At 38.6% G+C, this 23,724-nt stretch overlaps 1 protein-coding gene across 4 annotated transcripts in view; it reads right to left on the reverse strand.

The window, feature by feature from the left end:
• The window catches only part of Slc25a13 (solute carrier family 25 member 13), a 179,969-nt gene that overhangs the window by 104,592 nt on the left and 51,653 nt on the right, over nucleotides 1-23,724 (reverse strand). For 3 of the 4 annotated variants that reach the window (XM_026391539.2, XM_026391537.2, XM_077795955.1), the window contains exon 4: nucleotides 8,692-8,807. The exons of the other annotated variant lie outside the window; for it this stretch is intronic. In XM_026391539.2, coding sequence (XP_026247324.1) covers nucleotides 8,692-8,807 — 116 coding nt within the window. The remainder of the gene's footprint in view (nucleotides 1-8,691; nucleotides 8,808-23,724) is intronic. 4 annotated transcript variants of the gene reach the window in all.

The following is a 23,724-nucleotide window of genomic DNA, read 5'->3' on the forward strand; positions in this document are numbered from 1 at the left end:
TGTATTTATAACGTTTGTTACTCTCCCTGCTAGAATGTATGCCACATGAGAGAGAAAATTTTTCTTTTATTCATGTATTCTAAGTGACTAGAATAGTCTTGGCAAATAATAGTGACTCAAGAATTCTCTGCTAAATTAATATATGTGGATTAATGAAAGCATTTATTGAATAAATGAAAGGATTAAATAATCAAGATTGTCAAGTCATCATCAACAGGACCCTCAATCTACCTTTACAATTTTCCTTGCCCTCTCCCCTACGCTCCCCTCAGATGAACTTTTTGTGAGGCCCATCACCCATTCCTCCTCCACTCTAACCCTCTGCTCACATGGTTTCCTATACTTCAGACCTTCTGTTCGCCCCCACCCCCAGGCCCAATCTGAACATCAGCACCTCTTTCTGTAGGAGTCTTGGCATATTTCATGAACTTCCTTTGTATCCCACTAGGCTGTTCACCTCCTTCACAGATGGGTCTGAGTCTTCCTTACCTTTGGAACACAGGCAACATCTAGCACAGGACCTGATACAAAATGAGTGTTTAGTAAAGGTTCTCACAGAACTAAAACCTCATTTGACAGATGGGGAGAGGGAGAATCCAATGGTGCAGACAGATGCTCATTGATCTATACAGATCTTAGGTCCTAACCTAGTTCTCCTTCCATGACACCACCCATTCCCCTGAACCTGCTGTCACACTCTGGCTCCGTATTCTAGGGCATCCTGAATTCCTACTCTGAAACACACAGGTATTCATTCCACAGGCTGCAACAGTGGGACTCCACTAGAGGGACTAAGAAAGGTCAGAAGCGCAGCAGCACAAGCCCAGCGAGGCCGACATGAAGTCCTAATTTGCACAACCTGACACCTGCACCCTGAGGTAAGTCTAAGAACTCAGGCAGCTAGGGACCACACCTTAGAGTCAGGCCCAGGTGGATTCAAATCTATTTCCTCCAGTGACTGTGATTAACTGTGGGAACTTGGACTTCCATTATGTTTTTTTAAAAACTGTTTTAAACATTGTGGTAAAATGTCCATAAAATTTACCACTTTAACTTTTAGTCAGATAATGTGGCATTAAGTACATTTACGCTGTTGTGCAACCATCATGACCATTCCTTTCAAAAAACGTTTTCATCTTGCAAAACAGAAACTCTGTACCCATTAAACACAACTCACCTTTCCCTTCTCCCCAAAGTCTACTAACCACCATTCTACTTTATGCCTCTGTGAATTTGACTAATCGCATATAAATGCAATCATAAATAAATAATTTTTTGTGACTAACTTGTTTTACTTAGTATAAAGTCTTCCAGGTTCATTTATATGTTGTAGCGTGTGTCAGAATTTCCTTCCTTTTTTAAGGCCAAATAACATTCCATTATGTGTGCATACACTTTCATCACTGGATACCTGGACTGCTTCCACCCCCTGGCTACTATCTTCATTGCTGTTAAGAACCTGAGTTCACAAATACTTGTTTGAGTCCCTGTTTTCACTCCTTCTCATTTTCCTCCCCTGGAGAGAATACCAACTCCTAGCATTATTATGAGGATTAAGTGAAAGACTGTAAAAAGCTTATTGCACTGCCTCACATACAGTAGGTACTCAATAAATGATAGCAAACACTCCTAATTAATGAAAGGCCAGTTATTATCACTGGCAAAAGGGTTTCTGGCAGCATGCTTAATCAGGAAAGCATGTCTTCACTGTTTCAAGGATAAAGAAAGATCAAATTTCTTCATTTCCAATTCCAGCCAAGAGTCTTTCAGCTTGGCTCAGGCCACACCATTGGAAAAACAGGCTCTTGGAGTAGTTCAACCCACTTCCTCTTACAAACTGCAGACCTGGGCAGGATGATAGCACCTCACATGCAGGTATTTGAAAGCTACCACTGATCACTGTGAAAACAAAAAAGCAGTCCCCAGAGCATGCAGGATGTGTCTCCAGCTTCCACTCGGTTGGCTGCACACTCATCTCCTTTGTCCATGTGATGTCAAGAAAAGTCACCCAAACTATGGAAGAACCCAAGTTGACTACCTGCAACTAGAAAATTTTATCTACAATTATTTAAAAAGGAAAACAAATGAGATTTAATAGCAATAAAGATTCAAATAACTTTAGTCTCTTTGTTAAAGTTACATCTGCTACAAACCTGACAGATGGGATTTTTATGAACCAAAGTTTTCTGCATTTCTAAGAGGCATTTAAACTAATAAATAAGATTTCTAGACCATATTACATACAAAGAGAAGAACCTATTTCATTTTTTCCTTTACATTTCCCTAATCTTTTTCCAGTTTTATTGAGGTATAATTGACAAAAAATGTGTGTGTCCATGTGTTTTGATACATGCATACACTGCAAAACTTATCACAAGCTAATTAATATACCCACCAACTCACAATTACTTTTTAAAATTTGTAGTGAGAATACTTAAGATCTACTGTTTCAGCAAATTTCAAATACATAATATATTATTATTAACTGAAGTGACCATGTGCTACATTAGATCTCCAGAACTTATTAATCTTGAAAATTTGTACTTTTTGACCAACATCTCCCCATTTCCCCCATCTCTTTCTGATAACCAACTTTCTACTGTTTTTATGAGTTTGACTATTTTTTGGTTTCCATGTCAGTAAGATCACATAGCATATGTCTGTTTCTTTAAAACAAAGAACTCTCTTTGTTTTGTGACTATAGAAAATACCCAAATATCACAAAATATGCATTCTACTAAGTGTCTTAGTCCCTAGTCTTAATATTATCAACATGTATATGTCCCTGGCACAAAGACTGGCCAATTTCTTTTTCTTTAGCCCACCAACTGGTCTTGTAAATAAAGTTGTATTAGAATAGAGCCACACTCATCATTTGCATATTATGTGTGGCTAGTCTCCCTTGGAACAACAGAGTTGAGTAGTTGTAATAGAGACTCTATAGCCCAAAATTCTAAAACATTACTACTTGACCCTCTACATAAAAAATCTCAATTGCTGTCCTTGGATAAAAAGTAACGTTTTTAAAACAGAAAAAATCATGCTGACACTCAAAAAAATATGGAATTTTTTTCTGGGGGGTGAGGTAGCAGGGATTGAACCCAGGGGTTCTTAACCACTGAGCCACATTCCCAACCCTATTAATACTTTTTGAAACAGGGTCTCACTAAGTTGCTCGGGGCCTCACTAAGTTCCTGAAACTAGCTTTGGATTCATGATCCCCCTGCCTCAGACCCCTGCGGCACTGGGATAACAGGCATGAGACACCACACCTGGCTCAAAAAATATGTTTAATGAGATAAGGCCTTAAACTTTTTTTTACCTGGGGTTTTATAATATCCTGTCACAAACTACATAGATTTACAATTAATATAATGGTATGCCACTCATTATTTCTTTCCTTTGGTCAAATGACTACAAAACCAACAAAAATCCTTTTCTCCTTCCTCCTTACCTACCACCAAGATTGTTATGGTTCAGTTATATCCCCCAAAAGCTCAGGTGTGAGACAATGAGCTTAGAGGTAAAGTGATTAAGAGCCTTAACCTAACCGGTACATTAATTCCCCGGTCGGGATTACCTGGGTGGTAACTGTAGGCAGGCAGGGTGTGGCTGGAGGAGGTGCCTTACTGGGGGCAGGCACTTGGGATTTATGTTTTACCCACAATGAAGGGAGTAGTATCTCAGTTCTCTCCCTCCCTCCTTCCCTCTCTTTCTCCATCCACCCCTTCTTCCCCCTGCCCCTCTCTGCTTCCTGGTACCATATCCTGAGCTGCTTTTGTCTGCCACACTCTTCCATCATGATGGCTGGCACTAAGGAATAGAGGAGGCCATCTATGGACTGAGACCTCTGAAACCATGAACACCTAACAAACTTTTCCTCCTCTGTGTTGTTCCTGTCAGATCTTTTGGTCATAGCCGTGAAAAAGTGAAAAAGACTAAAGTAATGATTTAATCCCTTTAGACATTCCTCTCTCCCACTGTCATGGGAAAATTTGACAATGCCAGTGTCATTACAACTCAGAATCTTCAAGTTTCTATTTAGAATATTCAAATATATGTTGGCATAATATAAATCTACTTAAATATTCATGAACTTAAAAAAAAAAAGCAATGCTTACTCTTCATCTCAGAGATTCATGCTCATGTTCCTACATTTTTCCTTCTGAGATTCTTAGCCCTAATTCCTACTGGCAGAAGTCCTACCTGCAGAATGGTGCAGGTCCACTGGCATCCTTAGATGATGAATGACATAGATAAGCTACCTTTTCTTTTCAAAAGTTATACTCTTCACCAAAACTTTCAAATAGTGATGAAACAACTGGATGACTATTTAGTACTAAATGAACTTTTATTTAAATACTTTAAAAACCTTTATGGGAATTAGAACTTATTTATTCATAGAGATATACATGCAGTTATGATTCATATTTGATGAAATAATACTCAAAATTCCAGTACGCTATTTTGGGAAATTAACGCCTTATTCTAAAATTGGTGTGATAATGAAAAGGACCAAAAGTTGCCAAGATAATTAATCTTAAAAAAAAAAAAAAGCTGTAGTAATTAAGTAATAACTGGTATAATTTCCCTAGAAAACAGTTTTGCAAGATCAACTAAAGTAAATAGACATATTTCCTATGACTCAGGAATTCTATCCCTAAAAATACCTACACACGAACCCCAAAAATACGTGAAAGAGTGTTCAAAGGACGTTACTGATACTACCCAAAAGAGTAGAGTGAATAAATGAGGATAGATCCACATAAATGGATACCATATGATAAAGAAAAAGAATAAAGTAAAAAATACACACCAAAACATGAAAGAATTTCATGAATAAGATGTTGAACAAAAGAGTACATTTTTTTTTTACCACTCTACCGATATTACATTTTAAAACAGGCAAGATCAATTGATATCAGTAGTTACCCTGTGACGGAGAGAACAAACTTCTACACTGCTGGTACCATTCTCTTCTGATCTGGATGGTGGCGAATGAGTATTTATTCTGCATAGAATTCATCAAAATATCTACTTATGATCTGTGCATTCTTCTCCATGTACTGATGTACACTTATACTAATAAAGTATACTTTTAAAAATTAAAGGTAAGTTCAAAAACTATAATATAAAACAGACAAAATGCCAACAAAATTTGGAACAAATTTAAAATTTAAAACAAATTTTTTCCACACACACAGAGACTCCTAAATTATTAACTAAAATTTACCATTATACTAATATCCTATCATCTACCAGTTCGTTTCTCAAAATGCTACTTATAAACATCAGGTATCAAAATAAGAAAACATGATAGCAAGAATATTGGAGGTAAGTTTTCTCTCAAAGGAAACAGGAGAATGTAACGAACTGGATATCAAAGGAACAAAATTGGCCTAATCAAGATCTTTTCATTGTAGCAAACATAGGGAGTGATCCAGACATGAAAATATAGTAAACATAAACAAGGACTCAAAGAAACGGGGCACGGTTTCACTGAAATGTGACACTTGATTATCTGCCCATCACTCCATCTGAATTTTGCTGAGAGCACGTCAGATTCAGTGTTCACGTGTGCAGGAACACTGCTGCTTATTGACAAACACTGGTGTGCACTGAGCTTAGCTGCAGAAGCCTACTTCAAACACTCTTCCATGGCAACCAAATATGTAAACAGATAAAGAATATTATCTGCTCTCACTGCAGGAAATTCAGAGCTGAGGGACAGAGGGGACCTCAGGCCACAGTCTCCAGCCTTCTCTGAAGTCCAGGGGAAGGCCAGGTGACAATCATAATGTAAAAACAATGCTAAACCCGTGAGCACCTGTGTACCAAGCCAGTGTGGGAAGTAAAAGGAAAGAGCCTCCTTCCTCTCAACACTCCATGACCACTCTTCCCAAAAATGCACACTGAGGTGGACGGTCTTCAGACACGCTCAAGGGTTGTTCTCAGATAAAGCTTTTACACAGAGGAAAGGATGTCAACAAGTGAAACTGCCACTGCTTATCTCAAAATAGCCTCAAGTGGGCAGGCGGCCAGCTTCATATCTGGATTTTCACTCTCTGAGTACTTTGGGTTTAGAGTCCAGGATTGACAAGGTTAAGTCCTCTAATTTGGTTCAATTCATCTTTTTCATGGATTTTTGCTTGTTTTTTCACATCTTTTACTCTATCTTAAGTTTTTAAAAAGCATTGCTAGTTTTTTTCTAAAGGTACCTACTATCAAAACAAAAACAAAAACAAAAAGCCCTCCTTAGGTTGTCACACCTCTCCTCCAATATGATTTTGTTCACTTGGCCAAAAGGCGGTCACTCACTTAGCCTGCATTTGATGACTTCACCCTACCTTATGAAAAATGTTAGAAGTCAGCTATTAATTTGCAATTTGATGGTCATTTGGGTTTCATAGTACTATGCATTTTTCTTTTAATTTAATCTAATTAGGTTTAGAAAGTCTAGACTACATTTTATGACATTCACAGGGTGAGGACCTCGTAGAATGATCATAAATGTAAACAGGGCATACAAAACACGTTCTTGTTTGACGAGATATGCAAACTCTACCAATATACTACTCATGAACACAGGGTGCTGCTGGAGGGGCTGTATGTTCTTCTTCAACAGTCATACGAAACATACAACATAACCAGCATATTAGTTTCTGGAAGTTGGGGTTTCAACCCTTCTGCCTTGAGAAATGGGGCAGCGTTGAATACACACAGCCAGATGGTAAGCAAACAGTCTCCTGGATAACAGACTAGAGATTAAACTGCATGTTCAAACACTTTTCCTAAGAACCAGATTTTTTAAATGGAGGGAAAGTAAAAAAGGAAATCTCTTCTTCTCTTGGGTGATTTCATTCTGTGCTGTTATTTTTATAAAGGCCTTTACTTTACAGACAGTGACTATATATGTGGTAGATCTTTTTAAAACACAGTCTTTTAAGGTAGATACTACCCCAATTTCATAGATGGGGAAAATAAGGCTCAGACAGCAGAAACACTTTGTCTATCAATAAAGAACTAGTAAGAAACAGCAAGGGATTTCTCACACCTGTGCAGTTCTAGATTTACAGAGGACTCTGTCTCCTACACCCTGCTTCTCTACCTGTCCATTTTATTTATTTTTAAAATTTTTTTTCTTTTTAACTCTCATTAACTCACATATCCTTCTGTACTGATAAAGGTCTGTTTTCTTCCTCTACAGCCACCAACTTCCCTTGCCAGGTCAGACCCATGAAGGCAAGACTCATCCAAATCAAGGAAGATAACTGAAGCCCATTTCCCAGCCTTGTCATCCCCAACCCAGCTTTCTCCCCCTCCTCCCAGGCTTTTGTAGTTCAACCCAAGTTCATATGGTATCATTTTCATCAAACTGGCTTCCATGACACCACAAGCTAGCTGCTCATTGATCATCTGAAGGATTTAATGGGACATTTTTTTTTTTTCTCTGCAGTGCTGGGAATTAACCTCAGGGCCTCATGCATGCTAAGCAAGTGCTCTACCACTGAGCTACATCCCCAGCACTTACAGATCTTTAAATATTAAATGATCCTTCTGAAGTCTTAGTAGAAAACATCTGAGCCTCTAGAAACAAGCACATCATTTCTGCCTTGGCCCTAGCTGATCCCATCTTGCATAATCTTGTCATGCTACATGAGCATGAATGCAGGCGGGCAGAGGAGAAGGCTGGTACAATAAACCTATCATACTATCCTACCTATGCTTTATGTAGTTATAATCTTGATTTCTGATAAGGAACTTGAGAGGATAATTCACTTGGCTCAGAGGCAAAAGTGGCAGGGAAGGGCTGAGTCTCCCTGATTTTATAACCTACGTGGCTCTGTTACATCATCTCTGTTTGTCCAGCATCTGTCTGTTTCCCATAATATATCAGAGAAGACAAGTTCAAGAAGTCTGAACGAATTGGAAACTAAAAATAAAGACATTAAAATGAGCACATTAGCCACTTCCCCTAAAAACACAATCAATACACCCAAAGGGCACCCAAGTTCTTCATGGGCAATGGTACATACTGGGCACCACACAGTCCAAGGGAAACAGGGTGTTTCCTGTTGCATCGACCTTCATTAGACAACTTCTCTTAAAGAACTTACCATTGCCCCACTGTTCCCCTTTCTTTCACGTACTTAAAAGACTTCAGGGTTTCCTGCAGTTTTGCAGCTCATCCCCATGAAGATATGTCTGTCTTTTATATAAAAGGTGGCAGCATGCAGGTACTACCACTGCAGTGATGAGCCAGGCTGCTCTTAAGAACAGAGTCCTTCCTGCGCCATTGTGGAGCCACATCATATGCTACGCCTCTGACAGCAAACCACTCCATGAGAACAAGAAGGATCAGAAGTCTAGGTGCCTGGATAACTTCTGGTCATGGGCAGTTTACTAACCTCTATATTCTCTCAAGACAAAAGTGCTATTGATGGGGAAGGGAAAGAACAGAAGTCCCAGCTTCTACAGACTCCCACATTCTACCACTAAGAAGTTATGCTGCATCATGGTGAAGATGATAAGCAGAGATCAAAACTACTAAGGCTTCAAAGAGGAAGACATTTGAAATGGAGCCCCAAACACCAAGTCATCTTTGTTAAAAAAAAAAAAAAAAGAGAGAGAGAGAGAGAAATGCTCACTAGCCCACCCTTGTGCAGCTATGCACACACTCACACTCCTTACCAAAAGTAACTTCTCCTTTGCCAGCTTTGTCGAACAGCTGAAAGGCGACCATAAACAAAGCATCTGGGGCACACAGGACAGACTCAAATGCTACAAATTCTTGAAAGGATATTAACCTGCAACATAAAACAAGCACAAAGCACAAAGTCAGCAGCTTATGGAAAATAAAAGCATACACAAATACACACTGAGGGAAAATAGTCGAAAAAGTAAAATTCAAAACTAAACACATTTATTAACACTTAGCACTTCCTTTTACATACAATAAACAATTGTATGGACTGAAATAACAATATATGGAACCTAAAAAATATGGCAGGCTTGAGCATACAGTGAAACACTCAATGCATTATAATTTCAAATGAGACAGTTTTACCCAACACCATTTATGTTGATTTACCTCGCTCTTCCCTCAGGCACATTATTAGATTCTATAATTAAAGCTTAGAGACTTTAGGTTAAGAAATGACTGCATTACAGCCAAGACAGAGCAGCTTTGTTATTCATTAATACCCTTACACACCGTGTAAAAATGACTCACAGATGCGCATTCATTACTGACATCTACTGACCACATGTGAATTGTACCCGGGACATTACTGGGAGAAATGCAGATAAATCAGACACCAAATGTGACCCAAAGGAACTTCCAGTCAAGCAAGAGAGGCAACACTAGTCTAGAAATAGTAGCATACAAGAAAGACAAATGGGAAGGCAAGGACCAACATGACAGCGGAATTCAGGAAGAAAATCAAGGGTGGCTTTGTGGCAGGAATGGAAGTGAAGTCAAGACTTAAGGACTGGGGCTGGGGATGCGGCTCAAGCGGCAGCGCGCTCGCCTGGCATGCATGCGGCCCGGGTTCGATCCTCAGCACCACAAACAAAGATGTTGTGTCCGCCGAATACTAAAAAAGGTTTAAAAAAAAAAAAAAAAGACTTAAGGACTGAGTAAAATCCAGACATGCAGAGATGGGCTCTATGGGAAGGCTCCTCAGGCAGAAAGGCAGAACACGAAAGTCACAGAGTGCACGAGGGCAGTAGTGACAACTGATTTGTCTGAACAATGGAGTGCACAAGAGAGAAGACTGCCAATGAGACTGGAAAGAGAACACAAGGATGTCCTAGAAGGCAAGAAAAGGACGAGTCCTTCTTCTCTAGGAAAAAGGACTGCCTAAAAATTTCTAAGGAAAGTTATAATATGATCAAATCCAGGCTTTGGGAATGGTGTGACCAGCCAGGGATGCTGAATTTCCAAAGATTAAACAGTCCATGAAGGATTTCCTAAGAATTTTTTTTCCATCAGTATATTGTATTTAAAGTTCCAAGTATTTCAATAATATATTGAGATAGTCTAGGTTTATGGAGGGTATGGAAGGAGAAAATATGAATATTTTCCTATGTCTCATACGACACCATAATTTCAAACCTCTTAGAGAAGAAAAGATATCTCTATTCAAAGTGTTACAAAGTTAACCTACCTTTTTGCCCGAATGTCACCTGACTACAATAATGCCATAAAATAAAAGGGAAAATGCATGGTTTGTCCAATATGGCATTTCCAAATCATTCACCATCCAAAACACATCCTTCTGCAGGCACGGGTCATTCAGGAACACGGGTTTCAGGAGAACGCTTGCCCAGGAACGTTCACTCTCTACCATAGTTTCTGTCACTGAGAATCTGCGTGCAAGTGAGGCCAGGGGTGGTGGAGATGGGAAGAGAAGCATATGAGTCCGACCTTCTTGGCTGAACTCAAGGGGCTTCCTCCCTGTGAGGTGGGAGGGGAGATAATCATGAGCATCTATAACCACCAGAGTGGGCAAACAGTGGGAAAAGTCAAAGGAGAAATAAAGTACTAAGGGACACAAAGAAGGAAGAATTTACTCTGCTTAGAGGAGTTGGGGAAATCTCCATGAAGGTATGGCATTGAAAGTATAAATTCTGAAGGTCAACAGATCTTAGGGACCATCTGCTTCAAGCTCCTACTTTTACTTTTGAAGTTGGAAAAAAAATGACTTTGTTAAGGGGAAATAACTGGTTTCTGGCATTTTGGCTTAAGAAATGGGTCTCTTGGTTTCTGTTCGACCTGGGTGGATTTACAGTGGTGTGAGAAGACAGAGAAGAGAGAGATGCGGACACAGCGCATTCCACACTGAGGGAGCAGCAGAGAACTGAACAGAGGTCAAAATGGAAGCTAGTGCTATGTTTAGAAGGACTTAGGAGCTACTGACCCTGCGTCCTACAGGTCATGTGGATGAGAGTGGCCTGAGGTAGAATGTCTGCCACCTGAGGGACCTCAGAGACCAGGTTACAGAATCACCATGATTTTACAGGCAGGGGGAATTCACTCCAGGTTTTCAGATTAACAAATGACAGGATCAAACCTTTGTTTTAGAAAAAGAACTGGGGTGGAAGATGAACCTAAAAGGAGAGAGATGAGATGGGGGAGGCTCTACTAGGGTAGAGGCTCTGAGCCAGAGTGGGAGCCCTAGGAATTAAATGGAGGATAGGAGAGGCTAGAGAGCTACAGGTGAGGCCAAAATGACAACATTGCAGAGGCTGAGGGCAAGGACAGAGACCAAGGTGCTCCCAAGACTTCTTCATTGCACAGCTGAGTGGGATGATGACACACCACCAATGTTAAAGAACAAAAAGGAAAACACTGGAGGAGAGACTCAGGGGAGCATGGGACCAGTTCTGACTGTGTGAATTTGAGGTGTCCCCAAGTGTAACTCAGGTGAGTTGCTGGTTGAGCTAAATTTTTGTGTCTCCCACCCTCTGCAAAAGCCTGACCCCTAGTACCTCAGAACATGGTCTAATCTGGAAATAGAAGTTGTTACAATGTCATTAGTTAAGACAAAGACCTACTGGATAGAGTAGTCACCTGATCCAGTGTGACTAGAGTCCTTAGACAAGGGGGGAGATTTGGACATGGACATGCATATAGGGGACATAATATGAGGGTTAAGGCAGAGGTCAGGGTGAGACTTCTATAAGTCAAAGAACCCCCAAAGACTGCCAGCACGCCCCCAAAAGCTAGGCAAGAGGAACATAACATTCCCTCAGAAGAACAACCTCACCGACCCCTTCTTCCTGGATTTCCAACCTCCAGAACTTGAGATAATACAGTGCTATTTTAAAAAAAATATTTATTTTTTAGTTGTAATACCTTTATTTATTTTTGTGTGGTGCTGAGGATCAAATCTAGGGCCTCACACGTACTAGGCGAGCACTATACCGCTGAGCCTCAACCTCAGCCCCCTACAGTGTATTTTCTAAGCTACCCAGTTAATGGTACTTTGTTACAACACCTGAGGAAACTAATACAGAGGTCAAGGCTGGAGACACAGATCTGGGAGTTTTTAAAAAAACGACTCCTTGAAGCTATAAATGAAACTATCTCCAAGCACTTTATCTAAAGATATTTTACCTTCCTGCCAAAACATCCCTCATGAAGGATGGCCTTGAGGAACTGCCCAGCAAGCCCACCACGCCCTGGGCAACTGCAGGGTCACAGAATAGTGTGTTACTATTGTCACCACTCCTTGGCCCACCACCCCACTGAGCAGGCACCAGCAGGCAACAGCAGCCACATGGTCACACTGCACTGCTTTCCAGGTGACCTGTGGGCAGCATACGGAGGCAGAAAGCAACCATATTTGCTAAATTACCCATGCAGAGGCATAAGGTTAATTTAAAAAAACAACTATACTATGTGTGATCTAGAGAGAAGATGTTTTCCACTTCATGGCCTGAATAAAAGCTTGAAATACAATAAAAAGAACATCCTACCTCTCTCAAAATGATATGAAAAACCTGAAAACCATATATATTGTGTGAAGAAATCCTCTTCTGGAAATCTCAATGTGGTTTTATAACCGTTACTGGTCAGTGAATACTGTGGCATTTTAGGCATGCTACTGATACTAAAAAGGTATGTAATTTGGTAATCCTGTTAGATACAAGTATTACACATCTATGTAGGAGGTATATAGAACCATGAAATCATAATGTATTACTATTCATCAAAATCATTTTGGATTTTCAAGGTAATCTGACTAGAAAGCTATGAGAATAATTATATAGTACTATATTCATTTACAATATGATATCTTAAAACATCTATATTTTCATATAAACAGTACTTCAGTCTTGCTTTACAGATTTAATGGTATTAGCATAAGTTGCAACAAAGAATCAAGCTTAATCAAGTTCAGACCTAGCTGGGGAGCTCACTTAGTTCCTTTTCCAACACCGACTCCAGCAACTACTTTGACAATGTCAGATGCCCTTTAAAGACAATCACATAAGGGGCTGGGATTGTGGCTCAGTGGTAGAGCGCTTGAATGGCACATGGGAGGCCCTGGGTTCGATCCTCAATACCACATAAAAATAAATAAATAACAATATTATGTCCAACTACAACTAAAAATAAATAAATAAATAGATCGATCGATAGATGGATAGATAGATAAGTATTTTGGAAAAAAAAAAGATGATCACATAATTCTGATCAATTCCATCACTACTATGTAAGGAAGAGTATTTGACACCAACACTAACCTGCAGCAACTAACAAAAGGACATAGGTCAGCAAACACGGAAGCAAATATAAAAGTCACATTTCATAGGCCTATACTACTCTGAGATGGGAGAAAGCAGGTTTACAACTACTGTATCAGAGTTCTAACACTACCAGAAATAGTTTTCAAGAAAGTCTTTTCTACTTTCCAAAGCACTGGAGCTATTGTTCTCCTTTTGGATGCCATTTACAATAGCAGCTACTTCATAACTCCGGTAATTAGCCTAAATACCACATACTACTATAAAATACTGAATCAAAGAGGAAAGGGATTCAAAGTGGATTGCATTTATACACTAGGTTTATGACAATGTAAAGATCATACACCTATCACATACACAGAAAGATACTAGAAGGCTATATACCCAAATGAGGATAGTGCTTCTTTATCATTTTGTAACTTTAGGGCCCCCTAGCCTGTTCTCAACTTGGCAAGGGATAGCTTTTAGCCTGGAGGTACTTAAAATATAAAAAGAACACAGACAACCTGTATTCTCTATGCTACTATGGAAAAAGTAGTAAGTAACATCAGGGAACTGGAAATAAATTAATGAATTCAGAGAGAAAGACTGTTGTCATATTGAGAGCAAGGAGGAGATGAGGAAAGTCTTACTGAAATTAGGAACATATGACATCCAAGGGAAGATGTGATTAAGTGACTATGAGATCAGTCTTGGCACGGAGGGAAAATGTAACCAAGTGAACATATCACATCCATCCTTTAGCAGGGATATGACCCAGTAAACATGGGAGGTGCAGAAGGAGGTACACCAACTGTAGTTTGGCTTCAGTGTCTTCTCTGTGCACCAGGCAGAGGCCTGTGCTAAGAAGTGTAATCTCTGTTTCCCGGAACTGGTGGGCCAGAGAGGCAAAAGTTAAGCCAAGAACCAAAAAGGGAGGACTAAAGACAAAGCACCCTCTGTGGAGGGCAAGTCCTATGGTAATATGGTACTCACACTGAGCACCCATGATGGTAGGAAAAGGTCTGAAATTTTGAAATATGTTTAACTACATAATCAATTTGTGCTTCAGAATGCTTAATCTGACAGGATAACTAAAATGAATTGGAAGGAGAAACGATGAGTTAGGGAGACATGCTAGAAGGATCCAGAAAAGAGCCAGGAAAGCCTGAGTTACAAAGAAGAGCTCCCTATACCAGGTGGCTAGGGGTATATGGCATCAGGGCTCCTGAGTACAATTTGACAACACAGCAAGAGTCTTTAAAATAAGATTCCTTGTTTTGTGATGCCACAATCCTACTTCTAGGAATTTATTCTAAAAAAGAATGAATGAATATATGCCAACTTTTATCTACAGAGATGCAGCACTGAAGACAATAGTAAGAATAACCTCAATATATAATGTGACTGATTAAAGAAACATTCATATATGATATTCCCCAGACACTAAAAATTGTTATAAGCAAATCCATGGTATTAAATAAAAATTCAGGGGCTGGGGATATAGCTAATAGAGTGCTTGCCTCGCATGCACAAAGCCCTGGATTCAATCTCCAGCATCACCAAAAAAAAAAAAAAAAAAAAAAAAAATCAGTTATACATGATATGTAGAAAATGAGCTCATTTTGTTAAAAATGGAAAACAAATGTTATTTTACACACAAATTCTGAAGCTTGTACTCCAAAGTGTTAACAGTAAATATCTCCAGGTGGATAAATTATTAAAAATTTAAGGTTCTGTGGTTTGTTGTGGGTTTTTTTTTTGCCTGATCATCTTTTCTGATTTTTTTTCCCAATAGTACAAATACTGTTATTTTTATAATAAGAAAAATAAAGAAAAACTCATGCAAAAGAAAATAGCAAGGCCCTAAACTTGGATGGTAGCAGAAGGAGGTAAGAGATGCGGTTGGAGAATAAAAAATTGAAAAAGAAACAAACTCTCTGAAAGCCTCACGGGAACTCCTGTTATCCAAGGTGGATAACCTCCAGTTCTCTTTCTCCCTGCTGGTGCTCATTCCTACTCAGTAGGGGCTGAGACCCCATGTGGTCCCTTTCATCTCAGTCTGGCTCCTATCTCCAGGCCAACTCTGTGGCTATGAAAGTTTAAGCGAGTGCACATAAGGATCTGATCTGTTCATACTTCAGGAAGTTTGGGTGTAGACAATGCACCATATCAAAATCCAATTACCACTTCTACTTAAGGTTCCTAACCACAGGAGTGCTTTGCAAAAATAACTTCTTACTACCCTCTTCCGTGTGTTACAACAGAAGCCAAGCAATTGTGCAGGATTACTGGCAGAGATAAAAGTAAATTCTAACTCCACAAACAGGGTTCCAAGACCACCCAGATTCAAGTATCTGTGGATATTAAGAAAAAAATCCAGAACTGGACTCTCCTGTGACCACCAGTTTATCAAAAGAGCGCTGGTCTCCACAATTTTAATCTTTAAATAGCTACCTGGCTTTCCCAGTTCTTATCTTTTCCTCCCAAAGCTTTGCATACATGCATTCTTCAGGTAGCCAAGCAAATAAGGAGCTTGTGCCTACTCCATGCCAGGCAATGCCCTAGGCAGTAAGATATGGTAAAAAGGAGAACTACGGACAGAATCTGTGAGCTCAAGGAATCACATTCTAGTGATGGGCATGAGGAGGTGAGCAGGCAAAGAGCACAAATATATATAAAGATAATTCCAGAACCAGATAACCGTGCACAGAGGATAAAGTAGAGGAATGCATTAGAGAAATGCTTTTCAGCCCCTCAGATTCTACTTAAGGGGTCTGAACTTCCCAAGTGACTCTACTATGCTGTCAGGCTGAGAATCAACAAGGGAAGAACTGGGGGGATGGGAGATGGAGCTGCTTTGCCTCAGAGGGTTCAGGAAAGCCTCTTGGGAGGAGGCATTAAGATCTGAAAGATTAAAAAGCAGCAGCACTGAGAAGAGTGGGAGGCAGGGTCTTTGGGGGGAAGAAAACTTTGTGCAAGGGTCCAACACAGACCAGCCAGGGCAAGTTCCCGGGCACAGGAGATGGCCAAGAGGTGGAGGAAAGAAAGAAGGACAGAGAAGGTGATAAGGCGTGCAGGGATTTTATTTTTGGTATATGTGTAAACAGCACTGTTGTCAGGTTGATGTAGGGAAGTAACACAAAAGAACCCTCAGGACAGTGAGGCATGGTCATCAAGGCAAAGCTAGATCAGGGTGAAAGCAAAGTGGTAAAACCAGGATCCGTCTTCTAGATAATTGTTAAAGCTTAATAATGCAGGGTCTGGTGGGGCAAGAAGTTTTTAAAAGCCAGGCAACCAGTCAGATCCCTGGTGGAGCAAGAAGTTTTTAAAAGCCAGGCAACCAGTCAGATCCCTGAAGAGGATGCCTGGAGGGCTGTGGCTACAGGGGCTACAGCCACAGGAAACAGACGGAGGCCCTGAGCTCACTGAGGATATGAAAACTACCAGTTAGGCAGACGAAAAAGAAGCTCATAAATAAAGATTTTTACTTAAAATGCCAGTTGATGGTCAGTGAGCATACAAAGGAGGCCTCCCAGCCCTAATTATGCAAATTTATCCTAATTGTTTATAATGAGCTGTAAAAAGACAATGAATTATTGGTTTTCTAGTCTAGACCTTCAGGAACAGGGTAGAAAGAAGTACAAGTTCTAGTCTTACCTGTGCCTAACTGCCAGAGTGACTTTGCCTCTTATTCCATGGAGGGTGCTCTCTCACATGCCTTTCACTCTGAAATCCTGCTCTCTTCCATTTTCGGTTACAGGGAGTCAACCCATGCCCACCCTGGCTCCAGCATGGGCTTGGCGGTTCCTGGACTGCATCTGTTTGGAGACCAGAGTGGTTCTCTGAGCTCTGCTATGTGCTCTGGTTCAAATCTCACTGCAGTATTTGCCAAGGGCCTATTTAAATTCATTGGCTCCAATGAAACCTGGCAGGCTGAATATTGTTCAAACAAGCAGGCTACCGCCTGGCTTTAAAATCCTATTAAACATTTTATTAGCAACTTTACTATATTGTTATCATGAATTTGGCCTATAAATACCACCTCTGCACACATATCTATCTCCATATTGGCAAAAGAAGATAAATATATAGGCTCTAGTAATTGTGAGCTTAACTCAGTAAGTGATCTGTCTATGGTTCCAGCCCTACCTGTCTGCCCCCAGCCTTGCAGTTCACTCCAAATGGCACTTGTGGCCCAAGATTGACAGTGCCAACCTGGGGGACTCATACAGGGCATTCCTATGCCCCTTGCACCCCAACATCTCTTCCTTATCAGAGGAATCAAGCACATTTAATGGGCATAAGTCATCCCTTTCTAGTTCTTTGCTTAGTTAATTTAATTAACACTAAAAAAAATGTCTTTCACCTTTACATCTTTTTATACTCCATCATTCTTCCCTTTCCTATTAAATCACTATTGCCTTGCCCACTGATATCGGAGAATCTGTCTCCATGTCCTTTTCAACTTCATAGCCATAAAACAGTTGTAATCGTGGCTGATTCCCACAAGAATGACACTGTACCAAGGGGGAAAAAAAAAAACACTACAAGCTTTTTAAAAATAGAAACACATCAAATGCTCTATCTCTACAAGTCTTTACATAAGTATCCTTTGTTTTTTAAATACTACAAATATCATTTTTTAAAATCAGAAATGCTATCTTATCATATTACATTGTTCCTATTTTGTATAACAACCAAGGGCAGAACTGCAAATGTATCACAAATGTTTTCTCTGTATATTACATCACAGGTATTTAAAGATCCAAAGACTTTTTTTTTTTTTTTTTAGGGAAAAGTGTACTGAGTTTAAAAAGAAAAAACCCACTATACATAAACAACTCATTTTAAATCAAAAATTGTCCTTAAAGAGGGGTTAAATATAATTGGGGCTCAAGACAGATCATGGGGTGAAAAGGAAAAGGTATCTGTAAACCATGTTGGAAAATTGAGTTAAACAAAGAAGATTAAAAAACAAAAACCAAAAAAAAAAAAAAAACTGTAGCTTTCCTATATTTTTTCTTGTTTTTCTAATTAAGGCTAGATAAGAGGCTTCAACTTTATTCAAATGGCAAATAAAGAGGTATAATGGGGAGATAAATCACAAAAATCAGTCACTGAAAAGGCAGCAGGCAAACAAATCTGTCAGCATTTTTTTAAGTGACCACTGAACTCTGGCCTAACATGTCATAGAGTAGCAGGCCGCTTTGCCCCGATTCACACTGGACAACCAGTTTAAATGCACCAAGGACACAGAGATAGGTCTACATGTAGTACCAGCACTGCCAGACCCTTTGCTTATCAGATTACAGTCTACAGTTTGATTGGGGACCTGAAGCAGGGCCTGAGAAACAGTTTCTTCATGCAGACTACCTGCTGAAGATGCCCTTATTACCTGTTGGTTCTTTATTCAAATAGCATTTTAAAACACCAAAACTGACTGAGCTTTAAATGATTTTTTTATTGAAACACGATATCTTTCTCAATGGATTTTTTTCTGAATCTCAAAGGCAAGTAATGATTAAAATAATGTTCTAAAACAATAAAAGGTATCTAAGTGCGAGCACACACAAAAAGCGATAAGAGCAAGTAGGCTACATTTTTGCATCTTCCAATGATGAATTCCACTCTGCTAAAAAACATATATAAAAGAATACATTATAAGAAATAAATTAAAAATTTTTTAAATAGACATAAAATCAAATTATACTGATTCCTCTTTGAGAAACATGATCAATTATTTAGGCACATTTTAGCATTTTCTTTCATTCAATTATAATTCTTAGGTTTTGGATAAAGTACACAAAAACCTCTCTTGATGTGATTATAACATACCCACTCCCGCCCTGGCAAAGCAAAAATTAAAAGACGAAAACAGCCCTTATCATTTAAAAATATAAAATTATTCATGGTGTAGGCAAGAAGAAATAAAAGTCCACAGGATTCAGCCAGAATATGGCCAAAAAACAGCCAACATTAATATCTGCTGTGCCAGCTGAATTCAAATTAACCCAATTTTTACATGTTAATTAAACCAGCTATTTTCTTCTTATTGTATTTTTGCTTCTTAAATAGTAGAGTCTACAAGTGATTCCCAACAGACTTGTTCCAACAACAATGACGTATTCATTTACTTCTATTATGACCATACAATACAGTAACTGAGCAGTAATTTTTCACAGTCAATTACATGTGTGGTTCTTTATGCTTAAAGATGCTGAAATAATGTGTACTATAGAGCCATATGCCTGAATCTCTAGTTTGCCAGAAGCAGTTGCCTGGGTAACACATTTTCTCTCCAGTTTAGCATAACCCTTCATTGAATATCATTAGGTGTCATTAAATAGCAAACATTAACATGAACTTCAATATACTACTTAGATAGAGTCATTTTACCCATGTAAACAAGTGCTCCATCATTTATAATAAGCTTAAAATAGATTATGATTTTCTGTATTTAAGAACATGAAAAAAGAAAAAGTACCCACGTGTTGATTCCAAACTGAATTTGCAAAAATTTCTGGTAATATATGAGAACTCAGACCAACTTCCAGGGATAACATTTCTCATCAATATGGTCAAGATAGTCAATATAAACAAAGAAAAATTAAGCTTTCAAATTTTACTCAACATTAAAATACTTCCATCCATTGCATCTCGAACCAAAGATTGTTTTACCTTCTTTTGTAATTGGGAGGAGGGGCACACACTTGAATTCATTAACAAAATGAATTTAAGGAATAAGGTGTTTAAAATCAAGGTACACAGAAAATATGGGATACTCTGTGCATTATCTAAAATTTTTTCCAGCTTTAGTGGGGTATACTTGACACCCCAAAATTATGTATTGAAGGTATACAAGATGATATCTTTATATACACACACACACACACACACACTGTGAAATGATTGTGAAAATTAAGATAATTTACATATCCATTTTCTCACATAGTTATCTCACAGTTAAAATAGTTTAAATATTTAAAGTTTAAGGAAGGATTATATTGCTTACATTATATCAATATATAGTTTATATAGAGAGTTCTAGAGGAATGCCTGCATTAATAGTAGTGGCCATCCTAAACAATCTCCATCAGCCCTGTATCACATGCTACCCCAAACAAGCATCCATGACTAAAAAAGACAAGATGCTTTTTGTACAAACAGTCTCAACAGTCAATCCCTTCACTTTCCCAATAGGATTACCCATCCTAAATCACGGAACTATATTGTTTTTGAGATGCATCATAATTCCATATAAACCTAAGCTCTTAACCTACACAGTCAGGACTTTTTCTCTCTCACCATATTGCAAAGTCTTCCAAATGTTCAATGTCGATTTTGGTGGACACACATAAGAAGAAATGAATCATCAAATGGCACTTCTACCCCATTTTATTTTCATACCTCTCCCAGTGAAGAAGAAATGCAGGCTTCAAAACCCTGAAAGTAAGGGTAGGGGAACTGACCAAGGTTCAGTGGCAGCATCCACACTGACCAATCAACCTAAGGATAACCGAAAAGAAAGCTCTGCCAAGAGTAAGTGAGTTCTTAACTGTGGTAAATGAGATCCCACAATTCCACACCTGGTTCCTAATCCAAAATAATAAAAAGCACAAAATGCTGTGACCTTGCCTTAGGTGGACTACTTCCACCTCCACTGCTCCAAGAACATCCCTCCGACGGCAAAGGTGAACAAAACATCAAGCACATGTCCAATCCAGGGCCAAGAAGTAGTTAGTTGGCAGGGGAAAAGTTTCTATGCAGCAAATCATAAGAAACCAATGGACAGAAAGGATAAATAAATCTTTAAGACACTTTTAAGATATATTGTGATCAGTAGCAACTCAGTCACATCTCTGATGCCTCAATGATAATTCATATCCTGAATAATTACCTAACACTGTGATTTCAAATAAAATGTTTAAAAATATTGATGTGGCTGTGTCCCTGTAGTATGCTGTTTTTAAGTCCTTTGGGTATAGACCAAGGAGAGGGGTGGGTAGCTGGGTCAAATGGTGGTTCCATTCCAAATTTTTCAAGAAATCTCCATACTGCTTTCCATATTGGCTGCACCAATTTGCAGTCCCACCAGTACCTTTTCCCCCACATCCTCGCCAACACTTATTGTTGTCTGTCTTCATAATAGCTGCCATTCAGACTGGAGTGAGATGAAATCTTAGAGTGGCTTTGATTTGAATCTCTCTAATTGCTAGTGCTGATGAACATTTTTTCACATATTTGTTGATTGATTGTATATCGTCTTCAGAGAAGTGTCTGTTCAGGTCCTTGGCCCATTTATTGATTGGGTTATTGGGTTTTTTGGTGCTTAGCTTTTTGAGTTCGTTATATACCCTAGAGATTAGTGCTCTAGCTGATGTATGAGGGGTAAAGATTTGCTCCCAAGATGTAGGCTCTCTATTCACCTCACCTTTACTGAGAAGAAACTTTTTAGTGTTGAGTCCATCCTATTTATTGATTTTTTAATTTTAATTCTTGTGCCACAGGAGTCTTATTAAGGAAGTTGGGGCCTGACCCCACATGATGGAGATTACGGCCTACTTTTTCTTCTGTTAGACACAGGGTCTCTGGTTTTATTCCTAAATCCTTGATCCATTTTGAGTTGAGTTTTGTGCATGGTGAGAGATAGGGATTTAATTTCATTTTGTTGCATATGGACTTCCAGTTTTCCTAACACCATTTGTTGAAGAGGCTATCTTTTCTCCAATGCATGATTTTGACACCTTTGTCTAATATAAAATAATTGTAATTTTGTGGGTTAGTCTCTGTGTCCTCTATTCTGTATACTGGTCTACCACCAGTCTGTTTTGGTGCCAATACCATGCTGTTTTTGTTACTATTGCTCTGTAGTCTAGTTTAAGGTCTGGTATAGTGATGCCATCTGCTTTACTCTTCCTGCTAAGGATTGCTTTAGCTATTTTGAGCCTCTTATTTTTCCAGATGAATTTCATGACTACTTTTTCTATTTCTATGAATATACTTTGTATACAACCAGAGATATGAAAAATTGTGCTCTATATGTGTAATAAGAATTATAATGCATTTTGCTGTCATATATAAATAAAAAAAGAAAAAGAAAGCTGAGTTGTATAAACTGTAATGCATGGAAAAAATAGTCTAATAACCCAAGAAACACTATGAATAAAAGCTGAAATTAAAAGTGATTTCTGTTAATATTCTGATTAAATAATGGTATTTCTAGATTTTACCAAAAATCTGCAATAAAGAGAATACTATCCCCACCCCTAACCCTAATACTGATTAAAATTTTATTACATGAACATAATTTGCTTAAGAATTGGCACAAGATCTGGGATCTGGTAAAGAAAAACATATAAATTTTTCATATTATGTTTTGTTGTAAAAATAATAACAACAAACTACAATGAAATTCACCTATTAACACAGGCCACACATGAATGTAGATTTTCATTAGAATAACCAAAAGAATTTATTATGACTGAGTCTAGTTCTATTTAGGTTTATATGTTATTTTATTCTATGGAAGAAAACAAGAAAGAAAATCTGTCCCAATTGATCCAGCATGTTCCCCCATCTTATTCCACACTATCTCTGCATTCTTTAGCAAATCCTATGTGGAAAGGCCTCATAATAATTCCAAGCTTTTATAAAAGTAGGCAGTTACAAAACAGAACAGCAATTGTAAAAGATAATCAAAATTAGACACTATTGGGAGTGCTTTGTAGTTTTGCAAAAGCTAATTAAACTATAAGACTTTTGAGACTCTATTGCTTTTTCTGGGCACAATTATTATAGAAAAGCAACATCAAGATTTTAATGCTTTTTTCCTTCAGGAAGTTGGTGACTTTTCTTTCCTAACTTAAAAAAACAACAACAAAGAAAAAAAAAAAAACCCCTGAATCAAGCAAGCACTGAATCAGGAAATCATAAGTGACAAAAAGGGTTTCCATATGAACCACATGTTCAGCAAATCCTCAGATACTTTCAAGAGGGGTTTCCCCTTTTGTGAATCTAAAAATTACCTTTTAAATTAACAACCTGAAGAGTAATGTAAACAACTAAAATGTATGGAAAGAGAAGAGGCATGATTCCATTTATTTAGCTCCTATGCAGAAGGCAGGAATTCATCAAACCAGAAACTACAGATGAGAGGGGCAGAGGGCAAGTGCCTAAAGGAGTCAAGTTCACAAATATCTTGGCATGTATTTCTCACGTGCTGTCCCCTTGCAGGGGATTGGGGGTATGGCAAGAGCCCCCAAAACAACATAGGATCTCATCCTATGGGTGATGTTCTCAACACAAAGAATCCCTCAGAATACTTTACGATAACTAACACAACTCTAAACTCTTGTGGAATTAGCTTAGTTGGAGAAAAGTAAAGACAGGAAATGAAAGAAGGTTTGCTAGGAGTTTTAGTACTTGTTAAATAGAAGAACTGTGTGAAATGTTACAGTGATCCTAAGAAGAAAATGACAACCAGGGATT

The sequence above is a fragment of the Urocitellus parryii genome, chromosome 3 (genome assembly GCF_045843805.1).
Source record: "Urocitellus parryii isolate mUroPar1 chromosome 3, mUroPar1.hap1, whole genome shotgun sequence".
Taxonomy (NCBI): domain Eukaryota; kingdom Metazoa; phylum Chordata; class Mammalia; order Rodentia; family Sciuridae; genus Urocitellus; species Urocitellus parryii.